Genomic DNA, 17277 nt, shown 5'->3' with positions numbered 1-17277 from the left:
GTCCCATTCATTTAGAGTTTCTCAGAAAGACAGCTTTTGAGTTCTAAGAGTCCATTTAGAGCTTAAGCTTTCAGACTCCCTGTTCCTACTGACATAGCATACTGTACTTCAGTGAAACATTCAAAATACAAATTTAGAGCACAGACAAAGGCAACGGCAAATGCAGTTTCACTTAAAACTTTGATTCTCAAACTTTCTGACACTTTAAACCATTTACACACAAGCTTACATATACAATACACACCTTCAGATGAAGGTCCCACAAGTGTGAGTCGTAGTTGTCATAGCGACACACTCTCAGGCCTGCAGTTTCTGCCAGTCTGCAGAATTCTGCCAGTGTGTCTCCTCTGGTAGGGGCAAAAACTAGAGCCGTGCCCTAGAGAAACAAAACACAAACATACAGAGTGTAAAGACGCCTTATCAGTGTTTCACTTCACTGTTGACATATTGTGCATTTGGTTGCATAAGCAAACGATAATGTGTGTTTGAAGACCACATTAAAATATTTTCTGATTAATCGGATAATGACACTGCTTTTTCAACCTGGTCTCATATGTACCTCAGTGCACATTTTGTGCAACACCGTTTTTACATGCCTTACTGCTCATTTTGCCACAGTTTCGCCAAGAGAAATGTTGCATAAAGTTAATGCTCTATCATGTTGGAAAATACACGAAATCCAACCCTAAACCTAAACAAAATCAAAACTGATAAGAAAACACATTTGTGGATGAAACCGTGCCATTTCAAGCTCCTCGCCTCTCAAGTACATCTCTGTACTCCGTGAGCTACCAAACAAACCTACTGTCTATAAAAACCCATAGATATGAAGATATGAAGATGTGTGATGCTAATGTTCAAAAGCATATCAAAACATAATATACTTTAAATAATTGTACAAAAACAATGCTTTATTAATTAAAACTAAATTTGTATGAAAAGGAATAAAATGAGTAAAAGGAGTTTTACTGCCTCTAGTGTTCATTTCTTTTGAAAACTGCAGTGATATGCACTTATTGGTGCGCATTTCGTGTCTTGCTCAAAAAATACACCCAGGTACGTTAATGCCATGAGACCGGTACAGAAAAAAAATTTACTTAGAAATTACTAGTACATTTACAAAAAAAAGTGCAAAGAAATGGCAAGTAACACATTGAATTAAATGTAACATTTTTAAGAAGAAAGGCTGAAATATTGATTAGGTTGATTCCCCTAAAAAGTCAAAACACTGTGATTCACTGCTTGAGTTACAATAAAAGGCAGGGTGGGGTATGGCTGGGACACTTGTTTAAATACAAAACTGCGAAAAAACATGGGTATAATTGGTCTAGTAAATTACTAAATAAAGAAAATTTTAGCAAGCGGATTTTAATCCCTCAAATGAAAAATTGTGGTAAACTGGTAAGCTTTTAGTGTGGGGGTTGAGCTCTTTTCTCCATCCGGCCCAGCTCATCTCCACAGCGTCTCAAAGCCCACTTGCCGTACGTGGCGGTTTGCATCATTACATTCTATTTGATTTCTCCCAGGTATTATATTAGATAATAAACAAAAAGATTAAAGCTCACCTAATCCAATCAATGGCTGGAAGCGCATCCCCTCTCTTTATAGATCAACAAGCCCAGACCAACCAGGCAAGCTAAGAGGATTACCCAAAGGTTCAAAGTTTCTTTGAAATCCTTCGGTTTTAAATATTATTTCATATTTTGTTCATATTATTGCTTTAATTAAATGGGCAATGACACAAATGAAACAAACAACTACTAATATGAGAACAGGATCATCTCAATACAACAGATGTTTTAATTTTTTCATAAGCTCCATGCGGGACGTACACCAAAAGCACACATACACAAAAGAGCATATCTACAGATGTGTTAATCAGCTGTGTATGCTGGCCGGATGCTCTACTGCCTTTTTAGAATAACAAATTAGAGTCATTAGGAGGAAAAGTAATTGGTTTCAATAAATCGGCTCAAACACTTGGTCAGAAGGCTATGGGGAAAATCACAACAATAAATCTGCTTTACCTCTTCTCGTCCCCTACAAAAAATTTTCATTTACTAAGTAATTGTTTTGACATTATTACCTGACTAGAAAAAAAAAGTATTTTAATAAAAAGTTTTTCCCCATTTCTGTTATATGGAGGGAACATTAAAACTATTTTAATAAGCTAAAATTACTTTACAAAGTGAAAATGTAATAAATGTAGTTATGTTTACTAAATATAGCATATTTGTGCCAAATATATAATAGGAAATGTAAAAAAAAAGGAAAATAAATGTGTATAAATTTATATTTTTTAGGGATGCATCAAAATGAACTTTCTGAAACCCCCCAAAAATCTAACATTCTGGATGTAATTGGCTGAAAAAAACGTTGGGACCACTACCTTAATGCGGTGGAGGGAGCTTTCTGCAGCTATTTGCCCCTGGTAGGGTCTCCCAAGGCAAATAGGTCATAGCTGACAAGCCCAAAGGAGCGACGTGGGGACAATCTACCGTGGGCCCACCCCCTGAGGGAGGGACCGTAAGGGGTCAGTGCATTTTGCTTTGGGCAGCGGCCGCAGGCAGGGACCTTGGCGACCCAATTCCCGGACACAGAATCTGGCTCTAGAGACATGGAAAGTCACCTCTCAGGGGGGGAAGGAGCCCGAGTTAATGCGGGAGGTTGAGAGGTTTCGACTAGTAATAATCGGGCTCACCTCCACGTGTGCTAGTCATGGTTGGTCCATGACAAACACCATAAGGGTGTCCATCAGTACACGTGGCACCAGGACACCCTAGGATGGAGGTCGATAATCGACTTTGTGGTTGTTTATTTTATCTGACTTCCGGCCATATGTCTTGGACACTGGTGATATGGGTGAAGAGAGGGACAGAGCTGTCAAATGATCACCACCTGATGGTGAGTTGGATCTGATCAAAACAAAACAAACAAAAAAAACACAAGCCTATAAAATTTTACTGAAATTAACAAAACTGGACAGAATTTATATTAATAATGATAAAACTTTACAATAGGGTTCATTAGTTGACATTAGATAAATAAGAATGAACAATAGTTTGTTAATTTATTTATTAATATTGGTTCATTTTAATTGCAACATTTACTAATGAATTATTAAAATACAACTATCATTAACATTAAGACAGATTAAATAAATAAATACTGGAATAAATGTATTGTTCATTGTTTTTTCAAGTTAGTTAACACATTAACTAGTGGAACCTTATTGTAAATTGTTACCTTGATATTAAACAGCAATACATTATTTTTAACTTAAAACTAATTGTTCAAATAATGTATCAGAGCATGTGAGCAGAGCATGGCGTCACGAAAGGCTAGCGTCAACTGTATACACTATGTTATTGCACAGTAGTGCTAGTGCAAAGCAGAAGCAGTAGTATATTTGAGCAGATTCTGGTTTTTGAGCTTTGTTATTTGAGCGGACTTTAAATACAAGCAGTAGGCTACTATACAAGCAGAAGCACATTCTTTGAGTGGACAACTGAGCAGAGCATCAAACAGCACAATGACAAGGGCTGAAAATCAAAAATGCCATTTTCAAACAATGATTTTCAGTGGCCGAAATTTCAATGCATCCCTAATATATACATATTATAACATTTCTCACATGCACACACTCTCTCTGTCACACACACACATAAAGCACACCACAGTCCTTTACATCAAATATCAAAGACGATTCATGAAAAACCTTAAGATAAATGCAAATCCGTTGTTATCTTGAAGTGTTTTTCATTTGCTGTTCAGGGTCTTATATCAAGAGGGCATGAAAGAGGACTTGTGGGTCTTATGATTAGTGCAGTGCATAAAATAGATGAGATGACCCAATCTAAGTTGCACATAATAAGTATTAAAGTATTACATGATATTAATCCTGCCATTCCATTACTCGCTCAATCACTGCATGCCAACTAATTACTGAGAGTTCACACACACACACACACACACAAACACTTACATCAGGTCGCAGTAATCTTCTTAGTGCATCAACCAGACTGCTTCTGTACTGGTCAAGAAACAGACTAGAGAAAACGAGAAAGACAACAAAACTAGAAAGATTAGAATGCATTGCAATGATAATGGTTCCAGATAAAGCAGCAGGCTATTTATTTTCACTGTTTGCGATTAAATCCACCAGCAAGGCAAAAAAACTAGCTGATGTTCTTTTTTTCCTTAGATATGAACAAATCTTGTTTCAGTGGTATGACAGCATTCAAATCAAAGGTAAAACACATACACTAACAGAGATAAACGATCAAGGAAGTATCAGGTGGCGTTAACATGATACAAAGAAATTCAACGCAACAGAAAAAGAAAAAGCCTTCAGTGATGCAAACAATTACATAAAGTAAATACAAATGACATACAAATACATACAATCAAAGAAATAACTTACATTTTTAAATATATTCAAACTGAAACCAGTTCCAATTTTAAATCGTAATAATAACAATACTAGCTACGTTTTTTTTACTTTTGATCAGTTTAATGCATGTGCTACACATTTCCTTGTGGTTTTTACATATTCATAGTACTAAAGATATTTTTACAAGAGCAAACCATGTTCCAGACTCCAGACTACTTGTGAACTTTTTAGTCCAATCAGCCCTGACCTTGCTGAAAACACTGTTCTCGTTTGCTAGGGGTCAAAAGGTCAGAGTAATGTTGATTAAACCTTATTTTTGGGATCCCACTGGCCAGGTCTAGTGGTCACGAGTCTGACGGCTCAAAGCGTTTCATTAGCAGTTCAACTTTTGACCCTGTGTTTTGGGTGGAGTAGGTCAGTCCGGACAATAGCGGGTGAGTTTAGGGGTGAGAGTGCAGGAATGTTGGACTGGCTGCACTGGCCTTGACAGGGTACGTCAAACAAAACCCTTCCCACATTACAAATGGTACTTCCTCCTTTACTTCCATATATTGACCTGTCACTGATGTAATACTTGCACTTAATTCTTTTCTTCTTTAATTAAAAGTATTTTCTGCTTATTAAAACTGAATGTCAGAGGTCTGGGCAACAAGATTTGCTTGTTGTTGTTTTTTTGTCGTCATTGTCACCAGCTATTAACTGACATTCAAATCCCTCTCTCATGCCTGATGTGCATTTACAAAGCTATAAATAGAAGCGTGGTAGCATATTACAGAAGTAGATAACTTATACAAATCGCCAGGATGACAAACACACCACAAATGGGGCTTGTCTTGAAATATTTTTGGACGTGGTAATCTGAAGGTGACGGTAGTAAGATTAAAATATGGGTGGGTTTTAATACTTTATCTCACCTAATCCAGGGTGCATTAACCTCATCCCCTCATTGAAACCTAAAGGATCCAGTGACGGCAGATAAATGACTCATAAAAATCATACCGTCAATAGCAGCTTACGCTAAGATGACTGACATCGCCGATGATTAGAGAGAAAACCTTTCATATGTGGAGATGTTTTCACAGATTTATGCATAAATTTCCTTTATGTTATGATTACTTAAAAAAAAAAAAATGCTTTTTTAATTTATTTATAGTTAGTTGTTTATGTACAAACTACATTTAAACAAGCTTAAGGTTCTATCTCTCTATCTATCTATCTATCTATCCATCCATCCATCCTCACAGCCATTCGCATTGGTTTGTTTGTTTGTTTATTATCGATTTACTAATTCAGCTAACTAAAATTTTATAAAGCTTTAAACCTTGAAATCACAAACGACTGTACAGAAATCAACACTGAAATGCTGTGAATGACATTGCCAATTTATCTAAACGACATCTAAATAACTGGTAAATTATACCATTTTTCAGAGCTATTGTAAAAATTATTGACCAGTCCCATTTTTGTGCTATTTTTAAAGCACTTTTACGTGTTGCCTTATTTATTTTATTCCTGTGTTCTATTATAGTTAAAAGGGCTAAACAATACAGCTAGGCAGGTGACAAAAAATATCATACTTAGGTGGTTAAGGTTAGGTGTTCTGAAAATAAACAGATGTAAACAGAAAAAAATAAAATAAAATCACATAATGAGCCATCAACCTCAACAAGGACCAAAGCAAACGAGAAACGGTGACAGAAAGAAATCAGCTAAGTAATATAACAACTTCTTAAAAATTTAAATAAATAAACAATTAAAAGTAAACACGCACAAAAGCTTTTATCTTGAGTCCACAGACAAGCTTAGAGGAAGCCAAGATGCCAAGCTCTCTCAATCAGGCATTCACTACGCAACAAGACCACTGCAAGAATTCACATCAGCCGCTTAAATTATGCTGTGTGTTTGTGTAGTCAAGTGCTTCAGCGTGCTGTGTGTGTGTATGTAAAGCAACAGCGTAAACCAGGAATCTTTAAGAGACGGGCAATGGTTCAGTTGCTATGGGAGGTCACGAAACATTGCTGTTTCATAGACAGCGATGTTACACAACAATTGTCTTCACCTAAGGGAATCTCACACACATTTTTTACGGCGATTCACCTGTTAGTGTCAGGCACCCATCAGCATGAGAATTGCTGGAGGGATCAAGTGGAGGATACTGAAGACTGATTCACTTATCGTGGAGCACGGCTGACTGCTTCTTCACATGCTTGACCCTATAGTCTGGTGTTATTGCGAATCCAACTAAGGATCAACGTGGTGGGATACACCATGTTTTTCCAGAGTGCCATTCCATAGCACTTTAAAACAGACTCCCTGTGAGCATGTTTACATGCGGTCGCTATAGAAATGGAGCTGAGCAGAAATGCATTACACTTTAAACGTCCATTATAAAGTCATTAACACACATTATATAATGTATACGAAACTTAAAATATCAGTAGTTCATGTGCATTCGTTATCAGTGCAAATGAACACACTGAATAAATGTCTCAAGATTTATCCGTGAGACATACATTATCATACATTTGCAAGGTGAAACTGGAGGTTATGTCAATCTAAAAATAGGGTCTATTTTTACACGTGAGCAGTTCAGGATCCAGTGTTTAAGTGTACAGGAACAGCATAGAACTCATTTTGTTAAGAAACATTAAGAAAATTAAGAAAGTAACTTTAAGAAAGTAGTAATTTAACGTTAAGAAAATAGTTTTTTATTTACAGTAAAATATTTACAGCATTTGGGCCAAACTGTGCAGCTCTACAATTAAGCACGGCCAACCTAGGGAGAGAATTTTGTATTATTATCATTATTATCATAATTATTATCAAAAGAGAAGGGGCAATTATATGTTCCCCCAATCTGTGAAGCACTACTTAAGATGTTCAAAATAACCAAAAACAAAACAGAATTTCATATTTTTTTGGTACAGATTATTTTAGACAATATTGCAGTGGTGGGCCGTCAGGGCCAGCAAAGCCTTCTCTGCTGGCCTAAACATTATCAGAATCCCTGACTTAGTTTTACTTTATTTTTCCATGAATGTGTACTAAATGATATTCAAAAATGTATTCTCTTTGTTTCATAGTATTTCTCTTGTTTGCACTGCTGCCAGTAGTGTATGTTTAACCAATCATATTTCAGCATATTTCATCGTGTTGCCAGGGTCAAAGAAATTTGGGCCTTCAGAATCAGCAGCGCAGGCTTCTGCACCTTAAAATCAATGGTGGTGTAAAAGCTGGATTAATCAATCAGATTTCAAGTTGGCATCCCCAGAGCCATCGATAACATTAGCATTTTCTTGCCCTTTGATTGGATGATCAGAGAGCGTACTATTCAAGGATAGCGTAATTATATTTGGTTTCAAGGTATTATTAGTGTTTCTCAAGTTTTGTATAGTATATGTTGCGCACAGCGTTTTATTTTTCTGAATAATATTCGCCTTCTGTAAATGTAAAGTACTGAAATTACTGCAAACAACCACGAACTATGGTAGGTTAAATTTAACGTTCAACTTTTTAGCGCTTTATGCACTGTATAATATGACGTTATTTGCAAGATATAAAGCCACGTGTAATTTTCCGTAGAAGTATCTCAGTCTCCGAGTCGAGCTGTAACATTAGTATTAACAGGTCTCAGACCTGTGGGCGACTCGGTGGCAGGATGAGAGTCATAGGGTACGTTAAAACACACAACGCTGCGCTTTTCTTCACTGCTTTGTATCAATTATTTTAATGGTACTTTCTCCTTTTTCCAGTAAAGCTCTACTAACTAGTATCTTCCTCCTGCAGAGCAGCGGGGAGACTCGTGAAGACGGAAAGCAGTAAGAGTTTGTTAAGTGTTAGGTAACCGCATTATTTGTTTTATACCAATATTTTCTATAAGGTATAAATACGTTTTAATAAATAAATGTCTGTAAACACATCGGAACAAACTGTACTTGTGTTGTTTTGTTCGTTTAATGCCTCAAATAGAGATGATGTGCGTTGTGTTCTACAGCTGCAACAACTTGTTGAATTGTATTAAGAGGGTTTTTAGCTTTATTCTGGGTTTATTTCAGGGTTTCTACAGCGTTAATGTTACCCTGCATCACAGACAATACCACAGACAGTACCTGTCCGCCACTGCATTATTGCAATTCTGAAAGGTGCACTCTCGACAACCTTTTTACAATTTATGGCCATTTTTAAAGAATATTCAATATAGTAAACAAGAAAAAACTTTTTTTTTTAACTCTGCTTTTGCAGTTACACTGATGTTTAATTTTTGCATTTCTTGTGCTGTAATGCTGAGAACCCAGAAACAAGGTTCAAATGTAGTCCTCTTAAATACATAATAAAAAAAGTACAAGATAAGGCCTACATAGGATTATAAAGTGCTCATCTGAAAAACACCATTTGAAAAAGCTGTCAATGGCAGAGAAGGTCACATGACAATGACAACTTGGCAGATGTACTGTTTAGGTTTTCATTCATACTACACACATATACATTAAATATAGTACCTATTTAACGGTATATTTTCAAACACAGCAAAGCACACAGATGCAGACAATAAGTGAATAACAATGGGAGGAACAGGAAAAGGACAGAACTACAAACTAAAAGACTACAAAACAAGTATAGACCAGCAATACATTACATACTTAACAGGTCCGTGTGAAAGAGACACATGAAAACTTCTGATTAGAAACAGCATATCTTTTACCTTCTCAGCAGTCAGGAAATATCACTTTAAACAAAGCTTCACAAGTCAAGTAAAGAGCCGTGGGCCTTGAGTGCTAATTGCATGCTTTTGTCAATTCTTAGCGTAGCTACAAAACATAGTTTTCAGTCAAGAATAGTATTGTCTTGTGAAGACAAAGACGAGGTGAAACAGAGGGCTGTCTTTTGGAAGAACCTTTTGCTATCATAGCTGAGACTACGTCTCTATCTCTCTCTCTCTTCTCCTAGCGTGAGCGCCGCCGCATTACGTCCTGCCTTTCTTGACGATTATCTGAAAGACTATAATTAATCGGAGCAGAAGTGTGGCTGTTGACCTTTTCGCAGGTGATCGTCAGCATGGCTATGTTCGTTAATCGCCGAGCGATCACTCTCCTGACGACGGCAATTACAGATGAGTTGCCAGTGCAAGCAACGGGGGGACAGCCAACGCGGCATGATTCATCCTTACGTACCTTTTTCACTCTCTCTCTCTCTCTTCTCACACACACACACACACACACACACTGTATCTCCTTACTACACACAAATCAATCTCATGCTGGCCCTCTGCTGCACATTTTACCTGCGTATTAGCTGCCATTTGTCTGACATTAGAATAATAGTAGGCTGTACCAGGCTTTAGTGATCATCGCCAGAGAACACACAGGTATCATTATACCCCGCCTCCATCAGCCTCACCACTTTGTGCTAGATAGAGACAATGCCAAAGAACATCCTGTTTAGAGATGGGCTTATAACAATGTAATAACAATGTAACAAACGATAATAGTGTTAAGAAAAAAGTTGATAAGGGAAATGTGTATGATTTGAAAATGTCTATAATTAGAGTACTAATTAGGGTTATTATAACATGCAATGAGAGCAGGAACCAGACATGAAAAAAATTAACCAACAAAATCTAACTAATAATCTCCTGTATCTCCTGTCTTTATTGGCCGTTTTCTGTGAATTTATTAATATAAATGCAAATGTTGTGCTTTAATTAATATAAATGCATAAAATATTGGCAAACATTTTATTACTGACAACATCGGAGCACATTCACTTCAAACAGAGAATCATGCCAAAGGAATAAAACCATAAAGTTTGCAGCACCTTAAGTGAGCAAATGATAATAGAACTGTGCATTTTGTGTGAACTATACCTTTAACAACTACATGACCAAACAGATAAAGAGAACTGTTCATCTTTGATCACATGGTGCCTTCCTAAGCTGGATTTCTCAAACTATCAAACATGGCATTCAAACAACATTACATTTTCTTGCATTACATAATGAATTCTAAATGTAGCAGTAGTAAAATTTACATCCGACTGATTGTAAAAGACTAGAGTACTGCACACACAACAACGCATTTACACAGACACACAAAAGAGAGATAGAGAGAAAAAAACAATAGTTCCACATGTTCGGGACCTGGCTAATTGAAATGTTTGTATTGCTCCACAATCTCTCTCTCGCTCTCTTTCTCTCCTTGCACAGGCATAATTATTTGCAATTTGCCTAAGACATCCATTTGCTGGGACACCAAGCATGAAAAAGAGGCAATTTCTGAAAAATGGAAATGCCTGGCGGAGCTGGCGGAGGGGAAATAATGCAGTGCCATCCGCGAGCTGATGGCTGCCATCTGATAAGCGTTACGGGCGCAGGAATATTAATGCCACATCACCGGGACACAAGGTGCACACTTTTATTGAGGGTGTAGACATATTGTGGCTGGAGATGCTAGTAAAGTGTGAGATATGATATTTATTTTGTAATAGCTGCAAGATTGGCCGGTTTGGACTGATGTAGAGAATCCCATCGCTTGCTCAGAATCTTATTGCGGTAAAGAGAAAAGGCCTGAAAGAAATCTGTTTTGGAGGTGTCGCGCAACAATTGCGTACAGGTGTCATGTTTTGGGCGACGGTGGATCTCTGAAGAAGTGACAGTTCAACAAAAGGATCAACCTACCAGTCAGCGCACATCACCACGTCAAAGCGACTCTCCAGAGCGGACACATCGGCCTCATTGTCCCATCTCACCACCCTGAAAGAGGACAGAACCAGGATGAGAGCTGCCGTGTCATCAACCCTGTTGCACAATTTATCGTTCAACCCCGTAATCCCTCACTCCAGAGACATTTGACACACCTGACACTCGCTTTATTTGCGCCGTTGTCTGGCGGCGATCGTCTTCTCTCTTTTCTTTAAGTGCTAGGGCCGGTTTCCAGGCAAGCAAATCTGATTATTAATTAGCCATTATTAACAGTCAGTAAACAAAAATTACGTCTTGTGGAAATACAATCTCCTCTCTCAGCGGGGGTCTGCGCTGCTTATTCACTGACTTGAGAAAGCGAATCCACCCCCCCTTCCTCAACCAATCACACGCGACCTTCACCCCACTCAAACCGCGCGCTCTGACAGGAAGCCTAATCTCTAAAGAAAACAATCAAAGTAATGCAGGCTAATTATACGTTTACTCTTTCACTTCATCAGCCCAGTGTAAATACACAGGGAGGGGGAAGTGTGCAGAGCAAGAGAGAGGAGAGGAGACGAGAGGGGGAGAGAGTGGTTAGATCACTGAGTGCCAAAATTACTTTTTAGGTGATAATGCATTTGCGTGATGGTGTGCACAGTGGATGAGCTGTGTTTTGGCAAATGTGAGAGAGGGGTGTTAGAGAGAGTGTGTGTGTGTTTGAGTTTTCTAGATGAGGGCATTCAATCACGGAGAGTGGCTCATCATCGCTCTGCCTGGATACATCTCGGCTCGCTCCGCGGGCTGCAGATACCTCGTTACCGGGCCAACTGGGTTCAGGGAGTGACACGGAGCCTTGCAACCTCATTTTTGCCTACTTATTGACACTATTATGTCCCGAACACAAGTGCCGCAAATGCCACTTTACCCAAACACACTTTTCTATACTTCATGGCACGCTCGACTACGTGAAGCTTCAGCGAATTAGAACGCTTGAATTTGTATTGACTTAAGAGATGGACTTCATATGGCTGTAATGTAAAAGCAATATCAATGCTCTGTCTTTCATCGCCAGAGATGTTGAGAGGCATGAGTGATTACCTGCTGGACACATTGGTAGACAGGAAGAGCCCTTCTCGTCTGTTCCTCTCGATCACACTGCGCACATCTGATGCTCTTTGTCAAGGAATGCAAGCATGTAATTAATAAAAGCAAAAGATAGATATACCCACTAGCATTTCAAAAGTTTGAATCTCTTTTTCAAAATGTTGTAATAATAGTGAAGGCATCACAAGAAATTACTTCCGGTCCTGGAAGCTGATTGGCCAACACTACTATGCAACCAACCTGACCCTCAGGTCCGGAGATGCATCCTGGAATGCTTTCTTTGAGTACTGTTAGACACTTGGTGGCTGCTTTTTCTTCACTATTGCATCCAAAACATCTAAAACAAACAAATATCCCAATTTTTTTTTCTATCATCATGACTCTTGAATTAATGGACGAATAAACAATAAATGTAATTGTACTTGTTTAAAGTAAATCACACTTAGGAACAATAAATATTTGTCTTAATTTCACTAAATGATAAACACTAGATTCATAAACTCATTCAATAGTTTGTCTGGTATTGCATTATATTGGTTTGTAATTAAAAATGAGGAATACTACAACAAGCTGCTCAACCTGCAGAACACAGAAAAGTTTGGAAAAAATAAGCCTCTTTAGAGATGTAGGTGAGACACTGTTTAATAAGACCATTTTTTGATTCTTCTGATAAAGAGACTATTACATCGAGCTCATTTCTTGTTTAACAATGTTACAGAAGTCTATTATGTCAGGCCTTTTCATATGACGTCAACCCACAGAGTTTGTTTGCTTCCGTAACAGCCATCTCTCTCCACACCTCATCCTCCGATTACCACTGCGCTCAAAACCAACTCATGCAAAGCATCACCATAGGTAATCAATAGGGAGGCTTTTAACCTGCGGCCATCTCTTCAGATGGGCCTCCACCCATTGTGGTTATACTGCGGGATTGATGTCAGCGCATCTATGAATAGACCCTTCGACAGTTTTAAACTAATTCAATTACGATTTCTCGCTTTTTCAGCCCCGCTTTCTTTCTTCCTCCATGAAAAACAACCGTAGCAAATCCAATCTATAGCGCGAGGATAGAGGGCAAATCCCTCGATGAAAGAGGGGAGGGGGCTGGGTGCACACGTTACACTGGTGAGATCTGCTGCTAAGGAGAGAGAGTGGAAAGCTTACAGTGTAATCCCATCAGGAAAAGACCACTGGGGGAGAGGTCAGCACTGGCGTCTCTCTCATTCCCTTTTAACAGTGCCCAGAGACTCAGTTTTGATCAAAAATGGACTTCCTGTTTAACACCTGTGTGAACACTGTCTCCAAGTTTCAGGACTGCTGCTTAATAGAGTTTGTAAAGCTCCAGAGAGCAGCAGCTATTAAAGAACATAATCAGTGTGTGAGAAGTGAAATTTAGCAGTTAACAGTAGGGCCTCTTGATTACACATGCATGGCTTTAATACGAGCTCAGCCAGTCTTTTGAACACGCAGACTGAGATCAGAACTGAGTCATGAAACCACTCAGCACTTTCTGATACACTTTATTCATTCCCACTTGGGCTCCAAGTGTGCAGAGTGCGTATCTGTGTAGTAATATGTCTATTCATTCATATTTGGTAAAGGAAGTAAGAAAACTACTTAGAGTAGCTACTTTTGTCCAGCACACAAAAGTAACTGAATTGTAGATATAACGTAAATATTCCAAAAATGATAAATCCTGTTCTTCGTGGACCTCCTATAACCTTAACAGTGCAACTGTTTGGTGTCTATCACACTCCTTAAATGAGAGTTCATCAGTGAAAAAGAATAGTAGGTAAATCAATCAATTCACCTGAAAATCAATGATAGTGACCTTCAACAGTAAAAAATTGTGTCCAAACAACACAGAACAACTGATTATGATTATGAATGAATAATGGCATAGTTTAATGACTATCCCTAAAAAATAATATCTAAAAACTATTTCAAATTCTGCCCTTGTCATCTCAATCACCTGACTTGATGTCAAAACATTGAGGAATTTTTGAAGAGAAAAGTATTAACAGATTCCTTAAAGAGACGTTAAGGCCGACAGCTGTGCTAAAGTCAGTGGTGGTAAAACCCCTTATTCTGTCCAAATGATTATGTTCATGTTATTTTGTCCCAACTCTCTACACTATATACACACAGACACAGACAACAAAGACAATTTACAAGTTGACATCAGACAATCAGTTGTTCTGTGTTGTTTGGACACAATTTTTTAGTGTTGAAAGTCACTATTATTGTTTTTCAGTTTTACCCACTATTCTTTTTCACTGATGAACTCTTGTGTAAGGATTCATAACAATAGGCACCAAACAGGTGAACTGTTAAGGTTATAGGAGCTCCATGAAGCACATGATTTATCATTTTTGGAGTATTTACATTTTTTTACATTATATAAATAATTTGTACCATCATCATTTTGGTTTGATTGTGTGCGTACATACATACGTACATACATTCATACATACATACACACATATACACACACATACACCAACAATCTACTCTGAGTGTTAGTAAACATGTAATGGCAAATTAATGACAATTAGTTGACATGTATTTGAAGTACTGCAGTTAAAAAGTTACTTATAGTTAGTGAAATGTCTATAGTGTACTATCAAAAAAGAGTGTATTGACCATTTATTGTAATCCATGCTAATATTATTGTTTCAACTCTGTAGATGCCTTCATTTTCTTTCCTTCTTGAACAAAGGAAAAAAATAATAGTATATTATCGTATACGGTTCTCCCAAGACAGCTTGTCCTTTCCTGGCCTTGTCCGATCATCAGATCATCTCTTGGCGTTCTATTATGGCAGAAACATCGCTGAAACAAAGCACTGCCAATTAATGCTCTATCAGCCTACTGCCAGTCTTTTCACACTCTATTACAGGAAGCAGTTTAGAGACAGACTATGAATGTTTTGAGTATGTCTTGCTCTGCTCCCTTTCCCTCCATTTTCTTTTAAACAAATCTCTTCTCAATGAGGAATTGTGTTAATTTCATGCCACGGCTATTGTTCTTTGAGTCTTGATATTCAATAAAAGCTCATTGTAGTGGCAGCGCTGGCTGTTGTACTAACGAATGTGGGCACGGTAATTTTGCGGCGTTTTGCTGTCACGTCTGTCGTCTCCATTTTTCCTGCCTTTGTGAGCCAAGCGACGTGGCTAATCTGAGTGATTGCGGTGGGAAGACGAGAGATGGAGAGCGGGAATGAGAAAAAGCCAAGAAAGGGAATGAAGAAAGAAGGTTCGAGCTGTGCCCTGTCACCTGTTTAAGCTTCATCCGTGCTCCTGGCAAAAGAGAAAGTCAATAGAGGAACGGAAGAGGGGGGAGAGGGTGAGAGACAGGGAGCAGGTGAGTCAACACACACAGCGGTAGCCTTCAATGACATGAATATGTATTAAACATGCTAAATGCAGGTTTCGGGTGTCAGCTGGATGATTTTCCTCACATTCAGATATATCGAGGGGGGGTGTGAGAGAGTGTGTGTGTGTGTGTGTATTCTTTGACAGAGTGCACATTAAGAATGGCTGAATGAATGTGTGTGTGAGGCGGAAGTGAGAGGAATATCTGAGGTAAATACGGGTTAAATACACAGCAAGGTTTTATTTTCTGCGCTGCGATCTCAAAGGTGGTTTACACTGAGAACGCAGACACCAAACGCATTGGCTGTCAGCACTCCAGCAGAACAAAGTGATGTTTGGAATGGTTCAGGCTCCAAAATCAAGTGAGCTGCCTCTGTGGGAGCGTTCTGGTGTCGATTTAAAACACGAACGCTGCTCCAAAAGGTATAGGCAACATTATTTTCCTGCCTTTTACAGTGCGCTTCATTTACAGATCCTGCCTATATAAGTCGTTTCAGATCAGTCACTTATGTGGTTCCATTCCGGTTCACATGCTGCCTATGTAGGGAGCTGGCAGCTTACTAGGTATAGGAGCAGAGCTACATTCCAGTCCAAAACGCAAGGATACTTTGAATTGCCTTCTCGTTGCCATCAGATAGCAGCACTTCCTTCACATCGGCACAAACTGCAATCTGCAGGAAAGGAGAGAAGAAGAAAAAAGATGAAAAATAAACAAACAAATAAATAAATAAAATAAAAGCAAGACATCCTCGGCACACTGTTCGCAAGAAGTCATATCTGAAGAGCACTGATTTTTAAAGCCCTACTCCAAAACGACCACCCCTCTCTTTCTCCTCTGCTCCCTCTCATCCATCGCTGTCTGTCTTGGCCGTTTTTTCATTTTACGTCTGCATTATTTTAATCATTCAATCAAATCAGTCAATACTTTTATCATTCCCGGTGGCTGGGAGCCCTCTATCTTGCTATCACTCTGTTGGGTAATTGCATTGTGACAGGGGATGATGGTGAGCGCCGAGCCTTTCATTTGCAGTGTGGCGTTTATCAGGCGGGGCCATCGCGCTCTGCTGTCACTCCTTACTCGGCTCGCGAGGCCTGCCTGATGCCCTTCATATAACTTTGTACTGCGAAGCTTCTGCCTTTGTGCTGCTCCACTGTCAGCTCTTTCTGTCCTCTTTTTATACAGTCTTTTTATTCAAGTAGTCGTCTTTATCAGGGTGCGCTGTGTAACAGTTGTTTGGAGAGGCGCAGTGGGCACAAGCAGGGAGTGTGTGCGTTTGTAAAAGTGCTTGCAAGGTTTTATATTTGTGCTTTTGAATAAAGCGATTTAGAATTTCTGACATTTCTCAAACACGGGAAGCAAAAATTACTCTTTGATACTCCTGCCAAGGAAGAGTGAATTTTAAAAATGTAATGTTTCATGTTTTATTTAAAATTTTCTTAGAAGACATGAAACTGTTTTTTAATAATTTTTATTTCTTTCATTTTCAATTTTTGTTGTCCTTATGAGAATGGGAATATTCAACAGTTTAGCAATGGGATAATTCTTAAGGAATATTAGCATGAGCTATAGTTCTGTTCAAATGTTTTATTTAGCAAGAATGGATTAAATTAAGTCACAGTCACATAAGACATTTAGAATGTTACAGAAATGACTTTCTAATTATTACATTTTTTATGCTTCTTAAACATTAAATCAACATATTAGGATGATTTTTAGAAGATCACGT

General features: G+C 38.4%; 1 protein-coding gene across 1 annotated transcript in view; it reads right to left on the bottom strand.

The window, feature by feature from the left end:
• The window catches only part of camkmt (calmodulin-lysine N-methyltransferase), a 93002-nt gene that overhangs the window by 8234 nt on the left and 67491 nt on the right, over positions 1 to 17277 (bottom strand). The window contains exons 6-10 of the mRNA XM_043256255.1: positions 16158 to 16221; positions 12171 to 12237; positions 11067 to 11141; positions 3986 to 4049; positions 245 to 376 (exon numbers count right to left, since the gene is read on the bottom strand). Of these exons, the coding sequence (XP_043112190.1) occupies positions 245 to 376; positions 3986 to 4049; positions 11067 to 11141; positions 12171 to 12237; positions 16158 to 16221 (402 nt within the window). The remainder of the gene's footprint in view (positions 1 to 244; positions 377 to 3985; positions 4050 to 11066; positions 11142 to 12170; positions 12238 to 16157; positions 16222 to 17277) is intronic.

The sequence above is a fragment of the Puntigrus tetrazona genome, chromosome 13, assembly GCF_018831695.1.
Source record: "Puntigrus tetrazona isolate hp1 chromosome 13, ASM1883169v1, whole genome shotgun sequence".
NCBI classification, from domain to species: Eukaryota; Metazoa; Chordata; class Actinopteri; order Cypriniformes; family Cyprinidae; genus Puntigrus; species Puntigrus tetrazona.
This window is presented reverse-complemented; position numbering and strand designations above follow the sequence as displayed.